This window comes from Nomascus leucogenys, chromosome 14 (assembly GCF_006542625.1).
Source record: "Nomascus leucogenys isolate Asia chromosome 14, Asia_NLE_v1, whole genome shotgun sequence".
In the NCBI taxonomy this organism is placed as follows: domain Eukaryota; kingdom Metazoa; phylum Chordata; class Mammalia; order Primates; family Hylobatidae; genus Nomascus; species Nomascus leucogenys.
The window spans coordinates 90,722,473-90,748,263 of NC_044394.1; the positions used below are offsets into that span (position 1 = coordinate 90,722,473).

General features: G+C 47.2%; 1 protein-coding gene and 1 non-coding gene across 4 annotated transcripts in view; one reads left to right on the plus strand and one right to left on the minus strand.

Moving 5' to 3' along the window:
• The window catches only part of PRPSAP1 (phosphoribosyl pyrophosphate synthetase associated protein 1), a 40,782-nt gene extending 15,429 nt beyond the window's left edge, over window positions 1–25,353 (minus strand). The window contains exons 1-7 of one of the 3 annotated variants that reach the window (XM_003279105.4): window positions 24,743–25,353; window positions 20,047–20,099; window positions 16,354–16,420; window positions 5,234–5,406; window positions 3,524–3,639; window positions 3,022–3,077; window positions 1,678–1,823 (exon numbers count right to left, since the gene is read on the minus strand). In XM_003279105.4, the coding sequence (XP_003279153.1) occupies window positions 1,678–1,823; window positions 3,022–3,077; window positions 3,524–3,639; window positions 5,234–5,406; window positions 16,354–16,420; window positions 20,047–20,099; window positions 24,743–25,149 (1,018 nt within the window). In that variant the 5' untranslated portion in view covers window positions 25,150–25,353. Of the gene's footprint in view, window positions 1–1,677; window positions 1,824–3,021; window positions 3,078–3,523; window positions 3,640–5,233; window positions 5,407–8,355; window positions 8,377–14,011; window positions 14,034–16,353; window positions 16,421–20,046; window positions 20,100–24,742 lie in introns of those variants that run through there. The other 2 variants (XM_030828510.1, XM_030828511.1) reach the window with 2 other exon arrangements.
• On the plus strand, window positions 8,363–8,469 carry LOC115838526. The gene has a single exon (XR_004033541.1). It is a non-coding gene; the product is annotated as a U6 spliceosomal RNA (small nuclear RNA).
• Window positions 25,354–25,791: the final 438 nt, after the last annotated feature.

Here is a 25,791-nt window from a genome sequence, read left to right on the forward strand (position 1 = left end):
GGACAAGAAAACAAGTTTATTCTTTTGCTCTAAAGGACACTGCTGGGACCACTGGTGAAACCTGAGTAAGGTCTGTAGATTACAGTGTTATAGCAATGTTAGCTTCCTGAGTCTGATAATGATACTCTGGTTATATAAGAGAACCTTTTGTCTTACAAATATACACGAAGGTATTTAGGAATGAAGGAACATTACATCTGCAACTTGCCCTCAAATGGTGAAAAAAAACCCGTGTATATTTGTGTTAAATTTAGGGACTCCGAGTGAAGAGCATATGCTAGAAATCTGTACTGTTCTTTCAACTTTAAGTCTAAAGTCAGTTTAAAATAAAAAGCTAAAAATGCAGACTACGGCTTGGCACGGTGGCTCACACCTGTAATCCCAGCACTTTGGGAGGCCAAGGCAGGTGGATCACAATGTCAAGAGATCGAGAACATCCTGGCCAACATGGTGAAACTTCGTCTCTACTAAAAATACAAAAATTAGCTGGGCGTGTTGGCACGCACCTACAGCCCCAGCCACTGGGGAGGCTGAGGCAGGAGAATCGCTTGAATAGGGGAGGAGGAGGTTGCAGTGAGCCAAGATTGCACCACTATACTCCAGTCTGGCGACAGAGTAAGACTCCGTCTCAAAATAAATAAATAAATAAAAATAAAAGTTACCTGATCCCCAAAGCCTGGTATTTGATCAACAGCTGTCATCCAGCTTACCATAATATAAAAGCTTAAGATTTCACACCATCACACATACAACTTTTTTACTAAAGCTAAAATTATCAAACACTGTCTGAATGCTGAGTGCTATGCAGAACTGTCCATACACAGTCTACAAATGTGTATAACACAACTTCCTTTTACAAAGGAGGAAATCGGGCCTGGCATGTTGGCTCAAGTCTGTAATCTTACATAATCTTGGCATTTTGGGAGGCCACGACAGGAGGACTGTTTAAGCAAAGAAGTTCAAAACCAGCCTGAGCAATGTAGGGAGACCCTGTCTCTATACAAAAAAAAGAAAACTATCCAGGCATGGTAGTGTACCCCTATAGTCCCAGATACCCAGGAGGCAGAGGTGGGAGAATCACTTGCGCCCAGGAGGTCAAGACTGCAGTGAGCCATGACTCTGCCACTGTACAGAGCAACAGAGCAAGATCCTTTCTCAAAAAAACAGGCGGAGGATAGCAAATATCATTCCATTATTTAAAAACAACAAGACAGCATGTATCTACAAGGTCGATAACTCCTAGCCATTTATACTACTTAAAACTTTCTTCAGGGCCAGGCGCAGTGGCTCATGCCTGTATTCCCAGCACTCTGGGAGGCCGAGGTGAGCGGATCACGAGGTCTGCAGCGGATCATGAGGTCTGGAGTTTGAGACCAGCCTGGCCAACATAGTGAAACCCTGTCTCTACTAAAAATAAAAAAATTGGCCAGGCGTGGTGGCACATGCCTGTAATCTTAGCCACTCAGGAGGCTGAGGCAGGAGAATTGCTTGAACCCAGGAGGCGGAGGTTGCAGTCAGCCAATATCGTGCCACTGCACTCTAGCCTGGGCGACAGAGTGAGACTCCGTCTCCAAAACAAAACAAAACAAAACAAAACAAAACAACAACAACAAAAAACCCAACAAAAAAAACTTTCTTCAGTTTACAAATAAAATAAAAACACAGAGCTCATCTTACATGGCAACTCCAGGCCTGGGTGCACAGTAGCGTTTTTGACCATAGGCGGGGAGTGACGACCATCGTCCATGTCCAGTTCCGTGCACTGAGCTTCCCCGTGGATGACGGCCAAACCCAGACGCAGTCTCTCTGCATAGGACTGGGCCCTAGAAGGACAAAGGGAAATGGTGAAACAGGAAGAAATCCCACGCATCACTATTGCATCACTTTTTAACCATAAAATGAAAACATTGAACGTTTCAGGGACATACAAAGGCATTATTTATATAAATGAGAATGTGAGGCCCAGGCCAGAATGTAAATGCCTCAAAGGGCACGTGAGTTAGGGTTTGGGATTGTATCTGATTCTAGACATTTTTTTTTTTTTTTTTTTTGAGACAAGGTCTCACCGTCACCCAGGCTGGAGTGCAGTGGCGCCAACATGGCTCACTGCAGCCTCAAGCTCCTGAGGCTCAGGTGATCCTCCCACCTCAACCTCCTGAGTAGCTGGGACCACAGGCACGTGTTGCCACAACTTGCTGATTTTTGTATTTTTGTAGAGACGGGGCCTCACTATGTTGCTCAGGCCAGTTTTGAACCCCTGGGCTCAAGCGATCTCCCGCTTTGGCCTCCCAAAGTGCTGGAATTACAGGCGTGAGCCACCCGGCCCGCCCTGATTCTAGATAATTTTGATTCTATCCTTTGTCCAATATTCTGATAGTCATCTTCAGAAGAAAGAACAACGTTAAAAACCATTGCCTGGGCCGGGCACAGTGGCTCACGCCTGTAATCCCAGCACTTTGGGAGACCAAGGCGGACAGATCACTTGAGGTCAGGAGTTCAAGACTAGTCTGATGAACATGGTGAAACCCCGTCTCTACTAAAAATACAAAAAGTTAGCCGGGAGTGGTGACAGGCGCCTGTAATCCCAGCTACTGGGGAGGCTGAGGCAGGAGAGCTGCTTGAACCCAGGAGGTGGAGGTTGCAGTGAGCCGAGATCACGCCATTGCACTCCAGCCTGGGAGACAGAGTGAGACTCTCTCAAAAAAAAAAAAACAAAAAACAAAAAACAAAAAAAAACCATTGCCTGAAAAATGCTCATAGCCTCATTGCTTTTCTTTCTCTGAGAACTTGAAGGAACTTTGTTTTCCCAGAGGAAAGATGAGGAACTCAGGGATCACGTGTGCTGTCTGGAGGCTGGAGATAAAGCTGTGCATGGTATGGGACATGGCAACGATGGAGGGGTTAACATGAGAGCCAGTGGGCTTTCAAGGGCCACGAGTGACAGCCTCTGGATTCCAAAGCAGCTCATTCTGACTTTGGGAGCGCTCAGGAGGGATCAGGACCCATGTCTGGCTTACTTACCTCTTTGCAGCATCAGGAGACTTAGCTACAATGACTGCATTTCTGTAATTTGGAATCTAGATTTGAAGGAAAAATAGAAAATACTGAAAAGTTATCAGAAAATAACACCTGGATGCTGGTATTCAAGTTTGCCCTCTTATAATGATCCAAACTAGTCATCAAATATGCTAGAATTTTAGTCACAAGTTTTAGATTTTTCAATATTTATCAATTAACATCACTGCAAAAAGCACTCCTACATCAAGAATTTTTAAAAAATAATTCTTAAAACCTTCATTTTAGAAAACATAAGCAAATTGCTAAAGATATATAGGAAAAAAATCTGTTTTGTGTCTTTTAAAGCTATGATCCTCCACGACTAAAGCTGACCCTGCTGCCTCAGGCATTGCGACTTAAGGGAGAGCTCATTTGATGTGCCTTCCAATATTGAAATCTGATACCAGAGAATAACTAAATAAGATCTCTTTTGAGGACAATGGGATGTTTGCTGGTGGTTCCTCACTTCTTCCTGGATATACTGAAGCAGGAAAGGTGAGGCTCTAAGGTTGTCCACGGGAAAGCTGAAAAAGCCTTGTATTTCCTTTTGATGAAGATCCATAGTGATAATGTGAGTTAAACCTGAAATTTTAAAACAAAAAATTACAAAGTTCACCCCTACAGGTTAATGGCTACAGTGGACCTAAACTAGATGCTCAACTCCTGCTTCCTACCAGCAGACTGAAGACAGGGGGTACTGTGATTAAGCACTGCAGTCACAGGCTTGATTGTTTACCTTAATAAAGCTTTAATGTAGAGAAGGCTACAACCTTCCACATGGACAAAGAACTAAAGCTGAGAAAGTGGGGATTATTGGCTTTTGGCTTGGTCCGGAAAATTGAGAAAAGAATAATGTGGCAGAAGCAAAAATATGAATATGGAATTAATACCGAAGAGATGTAAAAAACAGTAAGGCCTTGATTAAAGAATCCTGAAAGAAAGGATAAAGAATTGCAGCGAAGGCAAAAAGTAGTAAGAACACAAAAGCAAAGTAATACACATATTAGAAGAAAAGAAACTCATATAACACAAAGATACTGAAGCTTAGAAGAATTTCTGTATGTAATATGAATGTTTCAAGTATTCTTAAAGAAAAACAATTAAGAGATACTCTTATCATCAAGAGTACTGAAGAGGAAAAGGTACATATATAAACACATTGCGAATGGTCAAAGGTCACAGCAAAACTTCCAGGGCATAGAACCAGTATAACTTGTTCTTTCCAGAAACATTATACTTTTTTGGAGAGAATGAAATTCACATACATTTGACCATCTGGATCTACGGGTTCCACGTGTGGATTCAATGAAACACAGGCTGAAAAGGTAGTTCGGCCTACAATGGTTGTGTCTGTACTGAGCACGTATGAAATTTTTTTCTCATCATTATTCCCTAAACAAGACAGCATAACAACAATTTACATAGTGTTTATATGGTATTAGGTATTTATAATAATCTACAGATGACTGTGTTGGTTATATGCAAATACTATGGCATTTTATATGAAAGACTTGAGTATCTTTGGGTTTTGGTATCTGCTGAGGAGCCGGGGAAGGGAGAGATGGGTTCCTGGAACCAATCCTATAAGGATATCGAGGGAGGACCATACATTTCTTTCTGAGGACCCAAATATATGTTAAAGTTTTAGAATAGACATCAGATGAATAGAAACCCAATTGTAAAATATTACCTTGATTTACAGGCCAGAAAGTGTGCCCCCGCTACATAAGGAGAATAAAGCAATGAAAATGAGCCGCTATGTAGAAAGGCAAGGGTGGGGGAGAGGCAGTAAAACAAAATCCGACTTGAATACTATGAACAAAAATGGAATTTAGCTAACAAAGCAGGTACAGAAATCTAGACCTGAAGATCAAAAGATCACATAAGAATGCCAAAACTGTCAGCTAAGAATTTAGCGATGACAAGATGAAACAGAAAACACGTGACAGATGACAGAGAAGAGAAGACACTAAAGCAATGATATTCTAAAGTAGGACGAAGCGAATAAGGGAAAAAAAAGAATTTCTAACCAAGCTCACATATCCTTAGCCAAAACTGTTCAAAAGGAAACAAACACTCAGATCCCAAATTGGATATCTGAGGTATGAACTAAGCCCAACTAGGAAAGAGTCCTAAAGGATCATGCTGGAACCCCAGGGACCCTGCGCACACTCACCTGCTTTCGCCAGCATGGATGCTAGGAGCTTGCACACAATGGAACCCCTCTTCCTCATCTTGCTCTGCTTGCTGTAGGGGAAATAGGGGATGACCCCAATAATATTCCTGGCACAGGCAGTCTTCAGTGCATAAGCCATGATGAGCAACTCCATCACAGCTGTATTCACATCTCTGAAACAGTCAAAGTTTGTATTTGGGGATTAATTCCATTTATTAACCCCTAGAAAAGATCTTGACTTTATCAACTTAACATGGGCTGCCCAGACGGGTGTTGTGGGAATTTTACCATCACACTAGCTTACAATGGCACCTCATGAAGGCAGGGGAAGCCTTCCGACTTTTTGTAGCTGAGTAAGCCCCAGCTTTCATCTGAGTGTACTCCTATTCACAGCACAGTTAACCCACGCTCACATCTGCCTGAGTCTCCTGTGTCATAGCCGGTTACTGCAGTGGCATCTGAAGCAACTGCTGGTAACCAGAGTTACCCAACACCTGCTGGCAGCCTCCCAGGGATTTGGGCTTAGGCCAGCATGAATGCCAAGGGAAACCCACCTGCCCTTCCATTTAGCTGCCATTAACAGAAAGATTTGGTCTCTTTCCATTGAGTGTGGGGAGGTCTTGGAACATAATTTTTTTTTTTTTTTTTTGAGACGGAGTCTCACTCTGTCGCCCAGGCTGGAGTGAGTGCAGTGGTGTGATCTCAGTTCACTGCAACCTCCGCCTCCCAGGTTCAAGCAATTCTCCTGTCTCAGCCTCCCGAGTAACTGGGATTATAGGCGTGCACCACCACATGTGGCTAATTTTGTATTTTTCGTAGAAACAGGGTTTCTCCATGTTGGTCAGGCTGGTCTCGAACTCCCGACCTCAGGTGATCCACCCACCTCGGCCTCCCAAAGTGCTGGGATCACAGGCGTGAGCCACTATGCCCAGCTGGAACTTAATTTTCAAAAACCTCCCTGGAGGCCGGACGCAGTGAATCACCTGCTTCATAAACCAGATCCCAATATCCACAATATGTTTGGAGTCAGTTAATTTCAGTTTGAAGCCCAGATAGTAAAACATTAATGAGCAAGATAAACAATTTTTGAGAAGTCTTGATTTCAGGGTAACATTCCTTTCATTAACTGAAAGCGTTACCTGTTCAAGTAGTGAGGTTTTTTTTGTTTTCTGTTTTGTTTTGGAGATGGAAATTCGTTTTTGTCACCCAGGCTGGAGTGTAATGGTGCGATCTCGGCTCACTGCAACCTCTGGCTCCTGGGTTCAAGCAGTTCTTCTGCCTCAGCCTCTCAAGTAGCGGGGATTACAGGCACCCACCACCACGCCCAGCTAATTTTTGTATTTTTAGTAGTGATGGGGTTTCACCATGTTGGCCAGGCTGGTCTTAACTCCTGACCTCAGGTGATCCACCCGCCTAGGCCTCCCAAAGTGTTGGGATTACAGGCATGAGCCACCACACCCAGCCTCAAGTAGTGGGTTTTTAGCTGGCTTTATCATAGATAATACACAAGTGGACCAAGTGCAGTAGCTTATGCTTATAATCCCAGCACTTTGGGAGGCCAAGGCAGGAGTATTGCTTGAAGCCAGGAGTTTGATACCAGCCTGGGCAACATAGCAAGACCTTGTCTCTAAAAACAAAATACAATTTAAAAATCAGCCAGGCACGGCGGTGCTCACCTGTAGTCCTAGCTATTTCTATTTGGGAGGCTGAGGTGGGAGGATCCCTCAAGCCCATATAATGAGTTGTGACTGTGCCACTGCACTCCAACCTGGGCAACAGTGAGACCCCATCTCTCAAAAAACACACACGAAAAAATAAAAACAGAATCAAGTAAAATACACAAGTGTATGATACCATGAGTTTTGGAGAACAAAGCACAAGGGAAGCCCAGATAGTAAAACATTAATGAGCAAGATAAACAATTTTTGAGAAGTTTTGATTTCAGGGTAACATTCCTTTCATTAATAAGCAATATCTGGGCCGGACGCGGTGGCTCACACCTGTAATCCAAGAGGCCGAGGCAGGTGGATCACCTGAGGTCAGGAGTTAGAGACCAGCCTAACCAACATGGCAAAAGCCCGTCTCTACTAATAATTCAAAAATTAGCCGGGCATGGTTGCAGGTGGCCTGTAATCCCAGCTACTTGGGAGGCTGAGGCAGAAGAATTGCTTGAACCTGGGAGGCGGAGGTTGTAGTGAGCCGACATAATACCACTGCACACCAGCCTGGGCTACAGAGCGAGAATCCTTCTCAAAAAAAAAAAAAAAAAAAAAAGGCCAGGCGCGGTGGCTCACATCTGTAATCCCAGCACTTTGGGAGGCTGAGGCGGGTGGATCACCTGGGTCGGGAGTTCGAGACCAGCCTGACCAACATGGAGAAACCCCTGTCTCAACTAAAAACACAAAATTAGCCGGGCATGGTGGCATGCCTGTAATCCCAGCTACTCAGGAGGCTGAGGCAGGAGAATAGCTTGAACCTGGGAGATGGAGGTTGTGGTGAGCCGAGATCGCCTCATTGCACGCCAGCCTGGGCAACAAGAGTGAAACTCCATCTCAAAAAAAAAAAAAAAAAAGAGCAATTTCCCATGAGGTTATTTTCCATTTTTCCAAGGGATTCAACATCCTCCAGCCCAAGGCTAAAGAAAGCCCCACACCTCACCCCTTATTGGTCAGAAAGGTGACAAAAGGGGCTTTGTCACATTGGCTTTACCCATTCACTGAGAGATACCGGACAAATCGGACACCAGGCAGTTACTTTGTGAACGAGCAGGGCGAAGAGAAATTGGCTGGCAGTCTCTGCTTTATCTGTTCCCTAAGAATGTTGCAAGTACACCCTGGCTAGCTCTTGTAGTCTTTATCCCTAAGTAGGACATTCTTAATTGTTTTACCAACTACTTTTCTTTCTTTTTTTTTAAATAGAGAAAGGTCTCACCATGTCGCCCAGGATGGTCTTGTACTCCTGGGCTCAGGCAATCTTCCCGCCTTGGCCTCCCAAAGTGCTGGGAGTACAGCTTGAGCCATCATGCCCAGCCAACCAACTACTTTTCTTTCCCCTAAGAAAACCACATCCTATATCAAGCCCAGCCCTTACTGCTCTAGCATTTTGGACAGGCGAAAACTAACCTGAGGTGTGCTCTCTTCGGCAGCACATATACTAAAACTGGAACAATACAGAGAAGATTAGCATGGCCCCTGTGCAAGGATGACACGCAAATTCGTGAAGCGTTCCATATGGGGCAAAAAAAAAAACCTAACCTGAGGTGAGGAAACAGGCATGGTATACGCATTCATTAAACTAGCCAGGCTTGCAAAAGAGAAACCAACACCATAGCTGGAAGTAATGGGGGAGAATTTACCCTGCTCCCAACTGTAACAATTAATCATCTGCAGCAGCTGTAAATTTGTTGTTGTTGTTGTTGTTGTTGAGACTGAGTCACTCTGTCACCCAGGCTGGAGGCTAGAGTGCAGTAGCATCATCTTGGCTCACTGCAACCTCTGCCTTCCGGGTTCAATCGATTCTCCCACCTCAGCCTTCCGAATATCTGGGATTACAGGCACCCGCCACCATGCCTGGCTAATTTGTTTGTATTTTTAGTAGAGACAGGGTTTCACCATGTTGGCTAGGCTGGTCTCAAACTCCTGACTTCAACTGATCCACCTGCCTCGGCCTCCCAAAGTGCTGGGATTACAGGCGTGAGCCACCGTGCCCAGCTGTAAATGATATTTTAATGAGTCTTTTTACTTTACATCAACACCCTAGAACTTGTACATAAACATAAAAATTATCCTTTAAAATATACTTTATAAGCTTCATATTTTACTTAGTTCCACTGCTTGGTATATCTGGAAAATCTCTGAATATCACACAGTTCAATTACCCAAAATAATCATTTTGTTCTGAATGGCTTTTTGCCATTTCCAAAAATTAAACCTATCCTCAACAACCAAAAGTCTGCTATTATTAGAACAGTCAAAAGAAATACGCTGCAAGTTTGGAAGCAGTAATTCCAAAGCTATTCCAAGCAAAAACAGCACCAAAAAAAGGGATCTATGTGATTGTAGAACAACAGCTCTGAAGGCAACTAAGCTTATTTTAATTCTAAGTTTTGGTCTGTTTGCCTAAAATTAGTCTTATTACTTTAGGCAATGCCCCCTTCCTCCCAACAACAGAAAAACCTGTAAAATATATTCCTTCATCTATGTAACTGCAGATAATATTAAAAAACCAGGTCAGGCACAGTGGCTCACACCTGTAATCCTAACATTTTCAGAGGCCGAGGCAGGTCAATCACCTGAGGTCAGGAGTTCGAGACCAGCCTAGGCAACATGGAGAAACCCCATCTCTACTAAAAATACAAAAATTAGCTGGATGTGGTGGTGTGCACCTGTAATCCCAGCTACTCGGGAAGCTGAGACAGGAGAATTGCTTGAACCCAGGAGGCGGTAGTTGCAGTGAGCTGAGATTGTGCCACTGCACTCCAACCTGGGCAACACAGCAAGACTCCGTCTCAAAAAATAAAATAATAAAATAAAACACAAAATACAAAATAAAATAAAAAATTAGGCCAGGCGTGGTGGCTCATGCCTGTAATCCCAGCACTTTCGGAGGCCGAGGTGGGTGGATCACCTGAGGTCAGGGGTTCAAAACCAGCCTGGCCAACATGGTAAAATCTCATCTCTACTAAAAATACAAAATTAGCCAGGCATGGTGGTGCATGCCAGTCATCCCAGCTACTCGGGAGACTCAGGCAGGAGAATCACTTGAATCTGGGAGGCGGAGGTTGCAGTGAGCTGAGGTCGCACCACTGCCCTCCAGCCTGGGCAACAAGAGAGAAGCTCGTCTCAAAAAAAAAAATTAAATTATCCGTGTTCTTTAGTTGGTACTAAAGTATCCAGTACTCAAGCACTAAAAGACCTAGTTTATTGGCTGGGTACGGTGGCTCACGTCTGTAATCTCAGCACTCTGGGAGGCCGAGGCGGGTGGATCACCTGAGGTCAGGAGTTCGAGACCATTCTGGCCAACCTGGCGAAACCCCATCTCTACTAAAAATACAAAAATCAGCTGGCTGTGGTGGCGAATGCCTATAATCCCAGCTACTCGGGAGGCTGAGGCAGGAGAATTGCTTGAACCTGGGAGGCAGAGGTTGCAGTGAGCCGAGATTGCACCACTACACTCCAGCCTGGGCAACACAGCAAGCCTCCGTCTCAAAAAAACAACAAAAAGAACTAGTTTATTGTGACAAACCTAATAACCTTCTTTACGGGCTGCACACCCACACAAAACAACACATCCAACCTCTGTCTTTTTTCAAAATTTTTCCTTTCTTCTTCCATCCCTATCAGCTTAAGAGACAGAGAAAATGCCAGGTGATGATATTTTTGCTTTGATGCTCTTAAACTGAACCACCAGGAAGAGACTTGTGGCTTTTATCTCAACACCAAATACACATAAAGAAACTTCACCATCTTCAGGACAGGGTTCTGGTTTTCAGAAGTACCCATTTATACCTATGTGCCTCTTTCAACAGGGAAGGTGCCTTTCCATGTTGACGTATGTAAAATTGTCGTTGTTATTGTACAAGACTCTCTCTTCGCTGCAACTCTATGAAGTGCTTCCTACTTCTTCCTTTGGCCAAAATTTCTTTTTTCTTTTAAATAAAAGCTGGGCACAGTGCCTCATGCATGTGATCCAAGCACCTTGGGAGGCCGGGGCAAGCGGATCACCTGAGCTCAGGAGTTCAAGACCAGCCTGGGCAACATGGCAAAACTCTGTCTCTACTAAAAATACAAAATTAGCCATGCATGGTGGCATGTGCCTGTAGCCCCAGCTACTTGGGAGGGTAAGATGGTGGGTGCTGAGACAGGAGAATCACTTGAGCCTGGGAGGTGGAGGCTGCAGTGAGCTGAGATTGTGCCACTGCACTACAGCCTGTGTGACAGAGCAACAATGCCTTGTCTCAAAAAAAAAAAAAAAAAAAATAGAGACAGGGTCTTAATATATTGCCTAGGCTGGTCTCAAACTCCTGGCCTCAAGCGATCCTCTCACCTTGGCCTCCCAAAGTACTAGGGTTACAGGCATGAGCCACCACACCTGACCATGGTCAAATTTTCTAATACTCAAGATACAAGTGAGAAAAACTGTAAGTGTTTCCCAATTTGCTATTAACTAACTCATTTTTTCATGCTTCTTTTGTCCCTTCCCTGGAAGACACTTGCACACTGATGATCCTTCGTTTGTCAAGTTCAGTCTTTACTGCCCCCAGCATCACTCTAGATTGCACGTATTAAATACTTATACTGAGCACTCTTGGTTACCATGTGATATCAAAGCCAAGAATTTTATAAAATTCAACTTCTTATCACAAAGGACACTAACAATATGCTGTTTCTATGCTTGACTAGTTCGAGATAACCATGAACGGCCTGGCACAGTGGCTCATGCCTGTAATGCCAGCACTTTGGGAGGCCGAGGCGGGCAGATCACTTGAGGTTGGGAGTTCGAGACCAGCCTGACCAACATGGAGAAACCCTGTCAGTACTAAAAATACAAAATTAGCCGGGCATGGTGGCGCATGCCTATAATCCCAGCTACTCAGGAGGCTGAGGCAGGAGAATCGCTTGAACCCGGGAGGCGGCGGTTGTGGTGGGGTTTGCAGTGAACCGAGATCGTGCATTGCACTTCAGCCTGGGCAACAAGAACAAAACTCCATCTCAAAAACCAAAAAAAAAGGGCGGGGTCGGGGAGAAAAACCGTCTTTCACAAAACTGGTCCCTGGTGCCAAAAAGGTTGGAGACTGCTGGACTATCTAACAAAATGGGGTCTCTGCCGTGAGAAGGTTATAACCTCTTAACTCCTCCCCTGACTCATAGGTGATCCCTAAATACATGTAACAAAACAAAGATGCCACGAGCACAGCTGCTCACGTGCCAGAGGAGAACTGCTCTGATTATGCACCAACTCAGTTCAGTCTTTTCCTGGAGAAGTCCAACTCACATTCCAGGTTACAATGCAGACCAACGAATTAGTGTTAACAATTTGACTTTTTTTTTTTTTTTTTGAGATAAGATCTGCCTCTGTTGCCCAGGCTAGAGTGCAGTGGTGCAATCACAGCTCACTGTAGCCTCGACTGCCCAGGCTCAAGCGATCCTCCCAACTCAACCTCCCGAGTAGCTGGGACTACAGGTGCACACCACCATGCCTGGCTAATTTTTGAATTTTATTTGTAGAGATGGAGTCTCACTATGTTGCCCAGGCTGTTCTCAAGCCATCTTGGACTCAAGTGATCCTCCCGCCTTGGTGTCTCAAAGTCCTGGGATTACAGGTGTGAGTCATTGTACCTGACCAACAAGATTTCTTAAAGATAACTCTTTACATGACAAATTCTTTCGTTATCACAAATTCAATCAGGGTAGTAAAGAGACTTCACCAATCAATACTGCTTTTAGAATTAGACCCCAATGGCCGGGCGCGGTGGCTCACGCCTATAATCCCAGCACTTTGGGAGGCCCAGGCGGGCGGATCACGAGGTCAGGAGATCGAGACCATTCTGGCTAACAGGGAGAAACCCCGTCTCTACTAAAAATACAAAAAATTAGCCGGGCATGGTGGCGGGGGCCTGCAAGTCCCAGCTACTCGGGAGGCTGAGGCAGGAGAATGGCGTGAACTTGGGAGGCGGAGCTTGCAGTGAGCCAAGATTGTGCCACTGCACTCCAGCCTGGGCGACAGAGCGAGACTCTGTCTAAAAAAAAAAAAAAAGATTTAGACCCCAATATTTCTTGGAGGATTAGTGACAAAGCTGGCCAACCCATGGCTACAAAGGCCATGGTCTGTTACTCCGCACCCTTTCATCAACTAGTAGAGAGCTCAGTAGTCTAAGGTGGCCAAACCATGGACCTAGGGTCACATGTGGCCCTTTCCTATGCCCTAAGGAACTCAAGAATGCAGAAAAAATAGCGATGACAAAGTAACCTTACTATTCACTACCAACAAAAGCCAGGATAAGCACAGATGGCCAGGGAACAGCTATGTGGTTTGTCAAGTTGTGCCAAAGCTCCCTTCCTATGGGCACTGTATGCCTAGGCAAGCCCGTCAGGTCTTCCCCTTAAGATGGATAGTCAGGCCAGGTACGGTGGCTCACGCCTGTAATCCCAGCACTTTGGGAGGCCAAGGCGGGCGGATCACGAGGTCAGGAGATCGAGTCCATCCTGGCTAACACGGTGAAACCCTGTCTCTACTAAAAATACAAAAAATTAGCCAAGCATGGTGGCGGGCGCCTGTAGTCCCAGCTACTTGGGAGGCTGAGGCAGGAGAATGGTGTGAACCCAGGAGGCGGAGCTTGCAGTGAGCCGAGATTGTGCCACTGCACTCCAGCCTGGGCGACAGAGCGAGACTCCGTCTAAAAATAAAAGATGGAGAGTCAAACAAAACCACCAGGCAAAAAAGACTCCAGTCACCAGGAGGCAAACAATATAAAACCAAAACTGCTGGAGAAAATGTGAATTAGTATATCCTCAATGAAGGCAACGCAGCCCCTTCCCTCAATACCACAGGGCATGGACCCTCACAACCAGAAATTTCTTAGGATCTTCCTACAGATACACCTAAAACACCGACAATATGATGTACATCCGATGAGGCTCACAGCAGCCTCTATCTTGTCAGCATAAGACTAGAAACAAACTGACACACGAGAGACTGAATAAACCGATGCATCCACACAAGATGTCATGAAGCAGCAGGAAGACAAGACAACAGGAACACAGCTTCCTTCCGAGGTACCTGAATCTCATCATAGTGAAAGAGCCATCACGGTGAAACCCAAATTGAGGGACATTTGACAAAGTAATCGGTAAAATGTCAGTCTTCAAATGTGTCAAAGTTTTGAAAGTCAAGGCCGGGTGTGGTGGCTCATGTCTGTAATCCCAGCACTTTGGGAGGCTGAGGCGGATGGATCACTTCTGAGTCCAGGAGTTCAAGACCAGCCTGGGCAACATGGCGAAACCTCATCTGTACTAAAAATACAAAAAATTAGCCCAGGATGGTGGCACACGCCTATGGTCCCAGCTACTAAGGAGACTGAAGTGGGAGGACTGCTTGAGTTCAGGAGCTTAAGGCTGCAGTGAACCATGATTGTGTCACTGCATTCCTGCATAAGTGACAAAGCAAGACCGTCTCTCAAATAAAAAAAAAAAAAGAAAGTCAAACAAAGGCTGTGAGGAACTGCTCCAAATTAAAGAAGACTGAATAGGGCCGGGCACAGTGGCTCACGCCTACAATCCCAGCACTTCGGGAGGCTGAGGTAGGCGGATCACTTGAGGCCAGGAGTTCGAGACGAGCCTGGCCAACATGGTGAAACTCCATCACTACTAAAAATACAAAAAAATTACCCGGGCATGGTGGCAGGCGCCTGTAATCCGATACTCGGGAGGCTGAGGTAGAATCACTTGAACCCGGGAGGTGGAGGCTGCAGTGAGCCAAGATCACACCACTGCACTCCAGCCTAGGCAACAGAGTGAGACTCCGTCTCAAAAAACAAAACAAACAAAAATGAAACATATAAAGCATCCGGCACACTGGTGGCACTCAGTGCCATTCTTATTACTAATATGGTCTGCAGAATGTAAACTGATCAGGCCATGAAGGTCTGGATTTTTCAGAGACACAGATGGTGTAATGGCCCACTCCCTGTCAGGCAGTGAGAAAGGAGATAGTCCCGCATAGAAGCATGGACATTCCCACTCAAGCAGGCCAGGATTCCCCAGGCGTCAGCCCCTGCCCTGAGGGAAGCAAGGGCGATGCTCTCTGAAACAGAGATAGGCTAGAAACAGGCCACAGTGCAAGATAAAATGCAGTGCAAAAACCTGTCTTATGGGTATGAACCAGGAGCAGTTTATGCACCACACATAACAACTAGAAGCTTTACAGCAGAGCTGAGCTGACAGACACTGGCCTAGGATCAGTGCAAACCATGGGAAAACCCTTTGTCCTTCAGGAGTTTAAAGCTTGGGGAGTGGTGGCTCACGCCTATAACCCCAAAACTTTGGGAGGCTGAGGTGGACGGATCACTTGAGGTCAGGAGTTCAAGACCAGCCTGGCCAACATAGAGAAACCCTGTCTCTACTAAAAATACAAAAATTAACTGGGCATGGTGGTGGGCACCTGTAATCCCACGTACTAGGGAGGCTGAGGCAGGAGAATCACTTGAACCCAGGAGGTAGAGGCTGCAGTGAGCCAAGACTGTGCCACTGCACTCCAGCCGGGGCAACAGAGTGAGACTGTCTCAAAAAAAACCCTGGGGAGAAGTAAACAGGTAACAGTACAGTGTGACAAATGGTAGGAATACCAGAAGACAGTAATTGTATTTGGGGAAGCATTTAGTTTAACATGCAAATGGATGTATAACTTTTTTTTTTTCTTTGGTGAGAGAGAGTCTCACTCTGTCGCCCAGGCTAGAGTGCAGCGGCACGATCTCGGCTCACCTCTGCCTCCCGGGTTCAAGCACTTCTCCTGCCTTAGCCTCTCAAACAGCTGGACTACAGGTGCATGCCACCATGCCTGGCTAATTTTTGTTTGTTTTTTGTTTTTTGTTTTTTTTTGAGATGGAGTCTCGCTCTGTCGCCCAGGCTGGAGTGCAGTGGCGCGATCTCAGCTCACTGCAAGCTCTGCCTCCTGGGTTCACACCATTCTCCTGGCTCAGCCTCCGAAGTAGCTGGGACTACAGGCGCCCGCCACCATGCCTGGCTAATTTTTTTGTATTTTTTAGTGGAGATGGGGTTTCACCATGTTAGCCAGGATGGTCTCGATCTCCTGACCTCGTGATCCGCCTGCCTCGGCCTCCCAAAGTGCTGGGATTACAGGTGTGAGCCACCGTGCCCGGCCAGCAATTTCTGTATTTTTAACAGAAATGGGGTTTCTACATATTGGTCAGGCTGGTCTCAAACTCCTGACCTTGTGATCTGCCCACTTCGGCCTCCCAAAGTGCTGGCATTACAGGCGTGAGCCACACGCCTGGCCTGAATATATAACTTTCAAAAACACTAAGTTGTTGTTCATATGAAAAGATAATCAATTATATTGTTAAGGTTTTTACAGAAAACAGATAAAGTAATCCATCCTCTTACCTGGGTATTGTCTGTATAATGAAAATATCTTGGCCACGAACAGATTCTTTTATTTCAACTCTTGTTTCTGAAAAATAAAAATGTTCTAAAGTTTTGAGAAAAGCTCCTATGTTAAAAAGGAGAAAAAAGAAAAACAAAAGCACTTCATGCTGGGCGCGGTGGCACATGCCTGTAATCCTAGCACTTTAGAAGGGCCGAGGAAAGCAGATCACTTGAGCACCAGAGTTCAAGAAAGCCTAGGCAACATGACAAAATCCTGTCTCTACAAAAAATACAAGAATTAGCTGGGCGCGGTGGCTCACGCCTGTAATCCCAGCACTTTGGGAGGCCGAGGCGGGCAGATCATGAGGTCAGGAGATCGAGACCATCCTGGCTAACACGGTGAAACCCCGTCTCTACTAAAAACACAAAAAATTAGCCAGGCGTGGTGGTGGGCGCCTGTAGTCCCAGCTACTCGGGAAACTGAGGCAGGAGAATGGCGTGAACCCGGGAGGTGGAGCTTGCAGTGAGCCGTGATCGCGCCACTGCACTCCAGTCTAGGCGACACAGCGAGATTCTATCTCAAAAAAATAATTAGCTGGACATGGTGACACGTGCCTGTAGTCCCAGTGGGAGGATCACCTGAGCCAGAGAAGGTGGTGGCTGCAGTGTGAGCTGAAACTGTGCCACTGCACTTCAGCCTGGGCAACAGAGACCTTGTCTGGAAAAAAAAAAAAGAGCAGAAAAGCAAAGCACTCATGATGCAACAGCTAGAAACATTTGGAGGGAATAAAGATTAATCTAAACGAACACTTCATCTGGGGCAAAAGAATAAGTCTTGGAGCAGTATGAAGAAGAGGAAGCGAGAATGACCCCTTGACTGACCGCAGTCCGTGCACCGCCACTGCATCCCGCTCCCAGTGCCTACATCCGGCTGCCTTCGCTGCCACCATGCCCCAAGAGAAAGGCTGAAGGGGATGCTAAGGGAGATGAGGCCAAGGTGAAGGACGAACCACAGAGAAGATCCGTGAGGTTGTCTGCTAAACCTGCTCCTCCCTCCAAAGCCAGAGCCCAGGCCTAAAAAGGCCACCACAAAGAAGGGAGAGAAGGTACCCAAGGGAAAAGGAAAAAGCTGACGCTGGCGAGGAGGGGAATGACTCTACGGAAAGTGGAGATGCCTGAACACACCAGGCACCTGCTGGAGATGCCGAGGGAAGCGTGTGCATTTTGGATAACTGTGTACTTCTGGTGACTGTACAGTTTGAAATACTATTTTGTATCAAGTTTTATAAAAACGCAGAATTTTTTTTTTCTAAGCTATGTTGTTAGCACACAGAACACTTCATTGTTGCTCTGGGGGAAGGAGCATATGTCATGAAGAGAATGTCTCCGAAGCTGGATTGATGTGGGGAAAGCAACTTTCCCTTCTAGTTTTGAGAGACTTCCCCTCAGCTCCCAGGAAGAGGGGTTCCCTGACTTTGACACACATGGCCACCTCAGCACACAAAAGCCTCGTGGTCTGAAAAGACAAATTCGTTTCTATGTCCTCTTCTTCCTTTCCACCTTTCAGCATGGACTTAAATCCCTTAAAGCCAGACATCTGTTGGCACCTGACCTCCCATAATTGATTACCAGTGTGGCAGGCAATCTGGACCTTCCAGTGATGCCACTGAGATGGCGCCCCTCAAAAGAGCAGTAGTTCTGTTTCTAGACTGTGGATCTTCAGATAAATTCTGCCATTTTCATTTCACTTCTGAAAGTCAGGGTCAGCTTGTGAAAAGTTGTTAAACATGCTAAATGTTCACTGGGTTTTACAGTGGCTTTCTGATTTTTGGTAGTGCATTGAAAAAGGGAGTTTGAAAGTTATTGAGCCAGGCGCAGTGGCTCACGCCTATAATCCAAACACTTTGGGAGGCTGAGGTGGATGGATCACCTGAGGTTCAGGAGTTCAAGACCAACCTGACCAACATGGCGAAACCCTGTCTCTACTAAAAATACAAAAATTAGCCAGGCGTGGTTGCACATGCCTGTAATCCCAGCTGTCTGAGAGGCTGAGGCATGAGAATTGCTCGAACCTGGGAGGCGGAGGCTGCAGTAAGCTGAGATCGCGCCACTGCACTCCAGCCCGGGCGACATCCTTATTATTTTTTCAACAAATGCTGAAGCCTCCTCCATGTCAGGAACTGTACTGGGAACCCCAAAATGCAGGACTTGGACGAAGGGACAAAGACTGACCCAGGAAAGATGATACAACACCAAGGCCAGCAAACCCTCCAGGCCCAATATGCCAGAGACGCTAGCCATGACGAAGGAGAAAGAACAATGGGGCTGGAAACAAGGGCCTCACTGCAATCCAGAAGGAGCAGCGCAGAAGGGGGTTTGGGAACATGGGAAGATGTGGGATCTGAGCGTGCCACGCAGAGGGGCAGGCAGTTAGTCCACTCAGAAAGCAGACAGAGTGGGCCAGGTGCGGTGGCTCACACCTGTAATCCCAGCACTTCGAGAGGCCAAGACCGGCGGATCACCTGAGGTCAGGAGTTCAAGACCAGCCTGACCCCGTCTCTGCTAAAAATACAAAATTAGCTGGGTTTGGTGGCTGGCGTACGCCTGTAATCCCAGCTACTTGGGAGGCTGATGCAGGAGAATTGCTTGAACCTGGGAGGTGGAGGTTGCAGTGAGCCAAGATCATGCCACTGCACTCTAGCCTGGGTGACAGAGCAAGACTCCATCAAAAAAGAAAAAGAAAGCAGACAGAGTGAGGGGAAAGAGAGAGACAGGAGGTCAGGGAGCCAAGGGGCCAGGACTTGCAGGACTCTGGATTTCATTTTTTACTCGCTAAAGAGTGACAGGAAAGCCACTGGAAGATTTGGGGTTGGGAAGGGTTTCATCTACTTGTTTTAAAAAGACTGCTGGCTACTGTGTGAAGAAAATTGTGGCAGGGCAGGAGTGGCCACGGGGAGGCCATGGCAGCCGTTTTGGAAGGTGTCTAGCAAGCAGCAAACGGCAGGCTGGACTGAAGTGGCAGCAGCAGAGGTTGTGAGAAGGGGTCAGATTTAAGATGTATTCCAAAGTCAGAGCACACAAGATGTGGTAATGGATGGATCAAAGATGAGGCAGGTAAAGGGGTAGAATCTGGATTCCCAAAGGGCCCCATGTGATTGCTAAAAAGACTGGACCCCGGCCTAGAGGGTAGGAGTAAGGAAGCAGGAGCAAGAAAAAATATTGACATTTTAGAAATAACGTGGTGGAAGCCGAGCATGGTGGCTCACACCTGTAATCCCAGCACTTTGGGAAGCTGAGGTGGGAAGACGGCTTGAGCTCAGAAGTTCAAGACCAGCCTGGCCAACATAGTGAGACCCCATCTTAATAAAAATAAATAAATAAAGGCTGGGCACAGTGGTCATGCCTGTAATCCCAGCACTTTGAGATGCCGAGGTGAGCAGATCACCTGAGGTGAGGAGTTCATGACTAGCCTGGCCAATGTGGTGAAACCCCATCTCTACTAAAAATACAAAAATTAGCCGGGGGTGGTGGTGGGCATCTGTAATCCCCCCCACGCAGGAGGCTGAGGCAGGAGAATTGCTTGAACCCGGGAGGCGGAGGTTGCAGTGAGCCAAGATCGTGCCACTGCACTCCAGCCTGGGCAACAGAGTGAGGCTCTGTCTCAAAAAAACTAAATAAATAAAAAAAATTTAAAAAAAAATTTTAACTTACCTCCATTGGTCTCTTGATATACAACAGACTTCCCCAGTTCAGCACCAAGGCGCCTATAGACCAAAAAGAACAAAAAAGGGAAATTAAGATTTCTCTTTTTAAAAAAATTCCAGTTCATATGCATATGTCTAATAAAAAGACTCAAATAATTAAGCTGGCACTCTTTCCAAAAAATAATTTAGAAAATCTAATTCATTAAACTAAAATTCTGCTGTCACTCCATAAGCAGCTCACCACGTTGTAACATACTGCTTTACCAGACAGAGCTCACAACCCATGGTTAATGTCTGGTGCATTGTTCTTTGAATAGTAATTTTCTTGGAAAATCACTTCCAAATACTTGGTTACTAGCAATGATTTCAATAACACACACCAGAGATAAATGCCTGAATTATCAAAAGCATAGAGAAGGAAAGAGGCTTCAGCATCATTGACCAAATGTGGTGTGGATCTCGTCTGGATCCTAATTAGAATAAGCCAAGTGTAAAAAGCCATTTTTGGCCGGGCGCGGTGGCTCACACCTGTAATCCCAGCACTTTGGGAGGCCGAGGCGAGCGGATCACCTGAGGTCAGGAGTTTGAGACCAGCCTGACCAACATGGAGAAACCCCATCTCCACTAAAAATACAAAATCAGCCAGGCGTGGTGGCACGTGCCTGTAATCTCAGCTACTAGGGAGGCTGAAGCAGGAGAACTGCTTGAACCTGGGAGCCAGAGGTTGTGGTGAGCCGAGATCATGCCATTGCATTCCAGCCTGGGTAACAAGAGCCAAACTCCGTCTCAAAAAAAAAAAAAAAAGCCATTTTAAAAAATAATCAGAGAAATATGGACAAAGACTAGATATTACATATTAAGGAATTCATAGTAGTGTGAGGTTTTAAGTCCTGATTAGTAAGCAATACTCTTTTTACAAGTGAAATGATATGATGTAAGGGAATCTATTTAAAAATACTCCAGGCCGGGAGCGGTGGCTCACGTCTGTATTCCCAGCACTTTGGGAGGCTGAGGCGGGCGGATCACCTGAGGTCAGGAGTTCGAGACCAGCCTGACTAATACAATAAACCCTGTCTCTACTAAAAATACAAAAATTAGCCGGGTGTGGCGGCAGGCGCCTATAATCCCAGCTACTCAGGAGGCTGAGACAGAAGAATTGCCAGAAGCCAGGAGGCAGAGGTTGCAGTGAGCCGAGATCGCACCATCGCACTCCAGCCTGGACAACAGGAGCGAAACTCCATCTCAAAAAAATAATAATAATAAAAATAAAATTAAAATCTCCAGCCAGGCCAGGTGGTTCACGCTTGTAATCCCAGCATTTTGGAAGGCCAAGGTGGGCGGAACACTTGAGGCCAGGAGTTCGAGACCCACCTGGGCAACATGGAAAAATCCTGTCTCTACTAAAAACACAAAAATTAGCTGGGTGTGGTGGTGGGCGCCTGTAATCCCAGCTACTTGGGAGCTGAGGCAGGAGAATCACTTGAACCTGGGGGGCGGGGGCTGCAGTGAGCCAAGATTGTGCCACTGCACTCCAGCCTGGGTGACTTTATCTCAAAAAAAAAAAAAAAAAAAAAAAAAAAAACTCCAGCCAGGTATACACATACAATGGAATACTATTTGGCCTTAAAAAAAGAATAAATTCTGCGGCCGGGTGCAGTGGCTCACGCCTGTAATCCCAGCACTTTGGGAGGCCGAGGCGGGCGGATCATGAGGTCAGGAGATCGAGACCATCCTGGCTAACATGGTGAAACCCCGTCTCTACTAAAAATACAAAAAATTAGCTGGGCGTGGTGGCGGGTGCCTGTAGTCCCAGCTACTCGGGAGGCTGAGGCAGAATGGCGTGAACCCAGGGGGCGGAGCTTGCAGTGAGCCGAGATTGCGCCACTGCACTCCAGCCTGGGCGACAGAGCAAGACTCCGTCTCAAAAAAAAAAAAAAAAAAAAAGAAATTCTGGTATGTGCTATGACACGACAGAGCCTTGGAAAAGGTATGCTGAGGAAAATAAGCCAGACACAGACAAACACTATGATTCTATTTGTATGAAGTCCCAAGAATAGGCAATTCATAGAGACAAAGTAGAATGGAGGCTACCATGGAATGCGGGAGGGGAGAATGGGGAGTTAGTATTTAATAGGTACAGAGTTTCTGTTTGGGATGATGAAAAGTTCTGGAAATGAATAGTGGTGATGGTTGTGCAACACTGTGAATGTAGTTAAAGCCACTGAAGTGTACACTTAAAAATGGTTAAAAAGGTAGGCCAGGTGCAGTGGCTCATGCCTGTAATCCCAGCACTTCGGGACGCCAAGGTAGGTGGATCACCTGAGGTTGGGAGTTCGAAACCAGCCTGACCAACGTGGAGAAACCCCATCTCTACTAAAAATACAAAATTAGCCAGGCGTGGTGGCACAAGCCTGTAATCCCAGCTACTTGGGAGGCTGAGGCAGGAGAATCAGTTGAACTCGGGAGGCGGAGGTTGTGGGTGAGCCAAGATGGCGCTATTGCACTCCAGCCCGGGCAACAAGAGCAAAACTCCGTCTCAAAAAAAAAAAAAAAAAAAAACAGTTAAAAAGGTAAACTTTATGTTATGTATATAACAATTTTTAAAAATACTCCAGATGGGCTGGGCGCAGTGGCTCACGCCTATAATCCCAGATCGCCTGAGGTCAGGAGTTTGAGACCAGCCTGGCCAACATGGTGAAACCCATCTCTACTAAAAATACAAAAATTAGCCAGGTGTGGTGTCAGGCATCTGTGATCCCAGCTACTTGGGAGGCTGAGGCAGGAGAATCGCTTGAACCTGGGAGGTGGAGGTTGCAGTAAGCCGAGATGGCACCACTGCACTCCAGCCTGGGCGACACAGCAAGATTGTCTCAAAATAAATAAAACAGATAAGATAAAATAAAATCTTACTGAGCGACAAGTAAAACAGATAAGGGAAGTATTTATGAATATGTATCATTTATAGTAATTCAAAATCTTTCTGGAATTTGCCAGGAAAGAATCTAAAACAAAAAAAAACCCTCACTGACTTTTAAAATGTGCCCTGCTTCCCTCTGCTCTCCCTCAAGGTCAGGTAGGGTAAATCTGAACCACTAGATACACACAGAAGCTTCGTTTAAAGTCAGTGTTTTCATTGGCCTCAAAAAGAAAGACAAATAATCAGGGGTTAGAAATAGAAACTAGGTGGTAGACTGCAAAAGGATTGATTTGTTTTTTTAACATTCTTCCAATCTCCAAAACTCCAACTATTAAAAAAAAAACGGGCAGAGCTGAAAAAAAAATGACTAAAGTTTTCCCTTTCTTCTACATTTCCCCCCAGAAGTTTAAAATATATCCCTGCAATTATTTGTCAATCCTAAAAAAGTAACGAAGTAACTCTATGAAAACGTTTAAAATGTGAAAATGACTTTAAATATTAAAAGACGAGCTATTCATTTTATGTCTTAGATTTCTAACAAGTGTATGTGGAAAGGGCATATAAAGGTCCTTTATATCAGAGCTCTGGGATTCTCCAGAAGAGCCAACTAGAAAAGAGGCCATTTCAGAGGGCGCGGTGGCTCACGCCTGTAATCCCAGCACTTCGGGAGGCCGAGGCGGGCGGATCACCTGAGGTCAGGGGGAGTTCGAAACCATCCTGGCTAACACGGTGAAACCCAGTCTCTACTAAAAATACAAAAAATGAGCCGCGAGTGGTGGCGGGCGCCTGTAGTCCCAGCTACTTGGGAAGCTGGGGCAAGACAATGGCTTGAAGCCGGGAGGCGGAGCTTGCATTGAGCCGAGATCGCGCCACTGCACTCCAGCCTGGGTGACAGAGCGAGACTCCGTCTCAAAAAAAGAAAAAGAAAAGAGGCCATTTAGTAAACAACTATTCAGAGGGCCACTATGAGCCCCTACTCTGCTAGAACCAGATACTACTGCTACATTATCCCGGTCATACAATATTCTCGGCCAAGAGACAGAATCATGCCCATTTCACAGATGAGGTTCAGCGAAATCAAGTCTCTTGCCCACTGACACAGAGCTAGTAAGTGGCAGGGCTGAGAGGGCATCTCAGAGCTGTCAGACCCCAAAGGCGACTTGAGACAGGGGCTTCGTTGGGTTAAAGACACAAATGACTGATCTTATCACAAGCTGATTTACAACGCAGGGTCAGGCCTGTCATTTCTACCACCAGCCCCGGCCCATCTGCCTCCCTGGAATTGCCTTCTTCGCACTGCCAGTCCCCACACCTTTGCTCTGCGACCGCACCTGCCGCGTCGGGTCCCCCAAGTCACAACCACGCCCGCGGGTCTCACTGCAGGGAGACTTGAGAATGGCGGCGGTCAGATTCCCAGGTCAACTCCAGCCGTGGGAAAGGGAGCCAAGCCCTGAGCCCCTCTCCCCAAGGCACGCACTCCGGGGGCTCCAGAAAGCTCGGCCCGCCCCGGGGTGTGGGAGTGCGGAGACGAAAGGCAGGCAGGCCGCGGACCCAGTCACGGGGCGGGGGGCTGAGGTCACCGAGAGTCCGCCCCAAGCCTCCCAGCTGCAAAACCGGGGAGCGGGGGGTGGTGTCCGTCACCTCCAAGCTTTGTCCGGCCGGGAAGGCCCGCGCCTCCCGCCCCAGGTGCAGGAGGTGGGGCGGGTGGAGGGGAGCGGGTCCCTCGCGGCGCGAAGGAGAGCTAGGCGCCGCCGCCCCCGGCCTGGCCCTCCCGCCGCCCCCTTACTCTGTGATGCGTTTGGCCAGCTCCGTGCAGGCGGCCGTGGAGTTGGCCGAGAAGACTCGGTAGCCGGTGCGAGCGGCGTTCATGGCCGGCGGGGGAACGGGGCGGGCGCGCGGGACGCGGAAAGCCGAGGACGCGGAGAGCGGGGGCAAGAGCAACAGCTTCTTGGGCATCGTCCGGCCCGCGGCGCGGTTACGGCCGGCCCCGCGCGGGGCTGCACTCGGAGCGCCTCCGACTGCGAGACCCCGGTTCGGGTGGGGAAGGCGCTGAGAAACTCGGCGCAAGCGGGGGGAGCTCCGAGGTCCGCGCCCTTGCGTACCCCACACCACGGACTGCAGCGGCCGAGCCTTCACTGCGCCCCGCGCCGCCGCCTCAGAGCCAGAGGCAAGGCCACCGCCCCCTCCGGGCATCGGAAGAGCGTCGGCTAGAGTGCCCTCAGGCCGCCATCTCGGATGAGGGCAGGGATCCTGGCGACTGTTTAAAAGCCTGTTCTTCCGAGGGGCGTGTCACAGGTTCGCCCCGCCCCTGCTTTGACCGTTTCCACGGGAGCTCTTCCGGTCTCACCTTCTTGGGAGGAGCAGCCTACCTCGGTAGTGGCCCCAGGTGTTTCCAACTTTTTGGCCAGGACCCAACATGTCCGCCTCCGAGGAGGTATACGATCTAGCTCTGCATGTCTATGGTAGCACAGCGCCCGCCCCACGAGGCGCATGCGCCGGCCTGAGATTAATTTGAAAAGTAGAGGGCGGGGTTCTTTCCAGCTGGTTGACCGCAGCACTGAAGCGGCCAAAAGGTGGTCTTCTCCTGAGCCTGATCTTTCAGGCGTTTCCGAACAGATCCCCAACCCTGTGTCTGTGTGCAAGGCAAGGTTCCCTGAACGTGCCAAAGGCCCTCTTTCCGGTATTCGCTTTCAATCAAAAAAGCCCTCCTTCCCCTCTTTCCATATGCGCCCCACTCCGAGACCCACTCGCGATGCGTCTGCTCCACAATCTTTCCGGTGACCTCAACCACAGTAAGCTGCCCGGCCCGCGGGACTGTGCCACATGTAGATGCTT